Source organism: Anneissia japonica, unplaced genomic scaffold, assembly GCF_011630105.1.
Source record: "Anneissia japonica isolate Jap-2015-1 unplaced genomic scaffold, ASM1163010v1 scaffold28010_len1600_cov138, whole genome shotgun sequence".
Classification (NCBI taxonomy): Eukaryota; Metazoa; Echinodermata; class Crinoidea; order Comatulida; family Comatulidae; genus Anneissia; species Anneissia japonica.
Window position 1 is genome coordinate 1 of NW_022703437.1, and position 1,600 is coordinate 1,600.

General features: G+C 42.2%; 1 protein-coding gene across 1 annotated transcript; it reads left to right on the forward strand.

The window, feature by feature from the left end:
- Positions 1 to 5: 5 nt before the first annotated feature.
- On the forward strand, positions 6 to 1,566 carry LOC117104456 (salivary glue protein Sgs-3-like; the record flags this gene model as incomplete). The annotated part of the gene is made up of 2 exons (XM_033245305.1): positions 6 to 1,035; positions 1,340 to 1,566. Coding segments are annotated over 2 exons (1,257 nt in total), but the record flags the coding sequence as incomplete, so codon positions are not given.
- Between the last annotated feature and the right edge of the window lie 34 nt (positions 1,567 to 1,600).

Below are 1,600 nucleotides of genomic sequence, written 5' to 3' on the forward strand. Positions count from 1 at the left end.
CAGTTGAACCGACAACATCTGTATCGACATCTGAACCAACAACAACTACACTTCCAACAACGACTGTGAAAACAACGACGCTCCCAAATGTTGAGACTGAGGAGCCAACAACAACAGAGTCAACAACTGAACCAACAACAACCACACTTCCAACAACAACTAGTAAAAAGACAACACCCCCACATGATACGACTGAGGAACCAACAACAACGGAGTCAACAACAGGTGTGCGAACAACAACAACAAATTCACCAACTCCACCAGAGAAGACAACTGCGGAATCTACTGCAACCGTTTTTGTGACTGATATTGAAACAACGGAATCCACTACAACTGTTGAGTCAACCACAGCAGTTGAACCGACAACGTCTGTATCGACAACTGAACCGACAACAACGACACTTCCAACGACGACTATGAAAACGACAACGCCCCCACATGTTGAGACTGAGGAGCCAACAACAACAGAGTCAACAACTGAACCAACAACAACCACACTTCCAACAACAACTAGCAAAAGGACAACACCCCCACATGATACGACTGAGGAACCAACAACAACGGAGTCAGCAACAGATGTGCGAACAACAACCAATTCACCAACTCCACCAGAGGAGACAACTGCGGAATCCACTGCAACCGTTTTTGTGACTGATATTGAAACAACGGAATCTACTACAACTGTAGAGTCTACCACGGCAGTTGAACCGACAACGTCTGTATCGACAACTGAACCAACAACGACTATGAAAACAACAACGCCCCCACATGACACGACTGAGGAACCAACAACAACAGAATCGACAACTGAACCAACAACGATCACAATTTCAACAACGACTATAAAAACAACTCCCCCACATTATACGACTAAGGGACCAACAACAGAGTCGACAACAGGTGTGCAGACGACCACAGAAACAACAACGCCACCACATCCAACGACACACGACCAAACTACAATCGTGCAGACTACTCAGATTACAACTGAATCAACGACTACTCCTGGTATTACAACACCTGATAACAGAGTGTGTGAGTTATATATTATTCTTAATTTTGGTAATAATACCTCGATGAAGCTATCAAGTATTGCAGTGTGGCAAAACTGTTTGTGCACCAACATCATATCCAAAATGAAGGCCAATATAAACACCCAAAAGATTGTATCTATGTAGGTCTATAAGGTTTACAGGTATTACCTTTTCTGCCGTCGTTACATATAGGAAATAATTTTATGAGGGTGATCCATCCAGCCATAGCTGATCAATTGGGACCTTCAGTACATACTATAAAAAAAAAGTAATAGAATATAAAGATGAACATTTTCTGTTTACAGGCGAATGTGCAGGGTATGGAGATCCGCATTACTTCACATTCGACGGTAAAAGATATGACCACCAAGGTAACTGTACATACATATTGTCACGTGATGCCTCTCCTAAACACCAGTTCACGGTTTTAATTCATAACACGCCATGTGCCGATTTTCCTGGAACAACATGCCCTGAGTCTATGACAGTTCTTTACAAAAACTACACTATTAATATGCAGCACGATTTGGAGGTATATACACTCAATTTATGATATCGTAAACCAG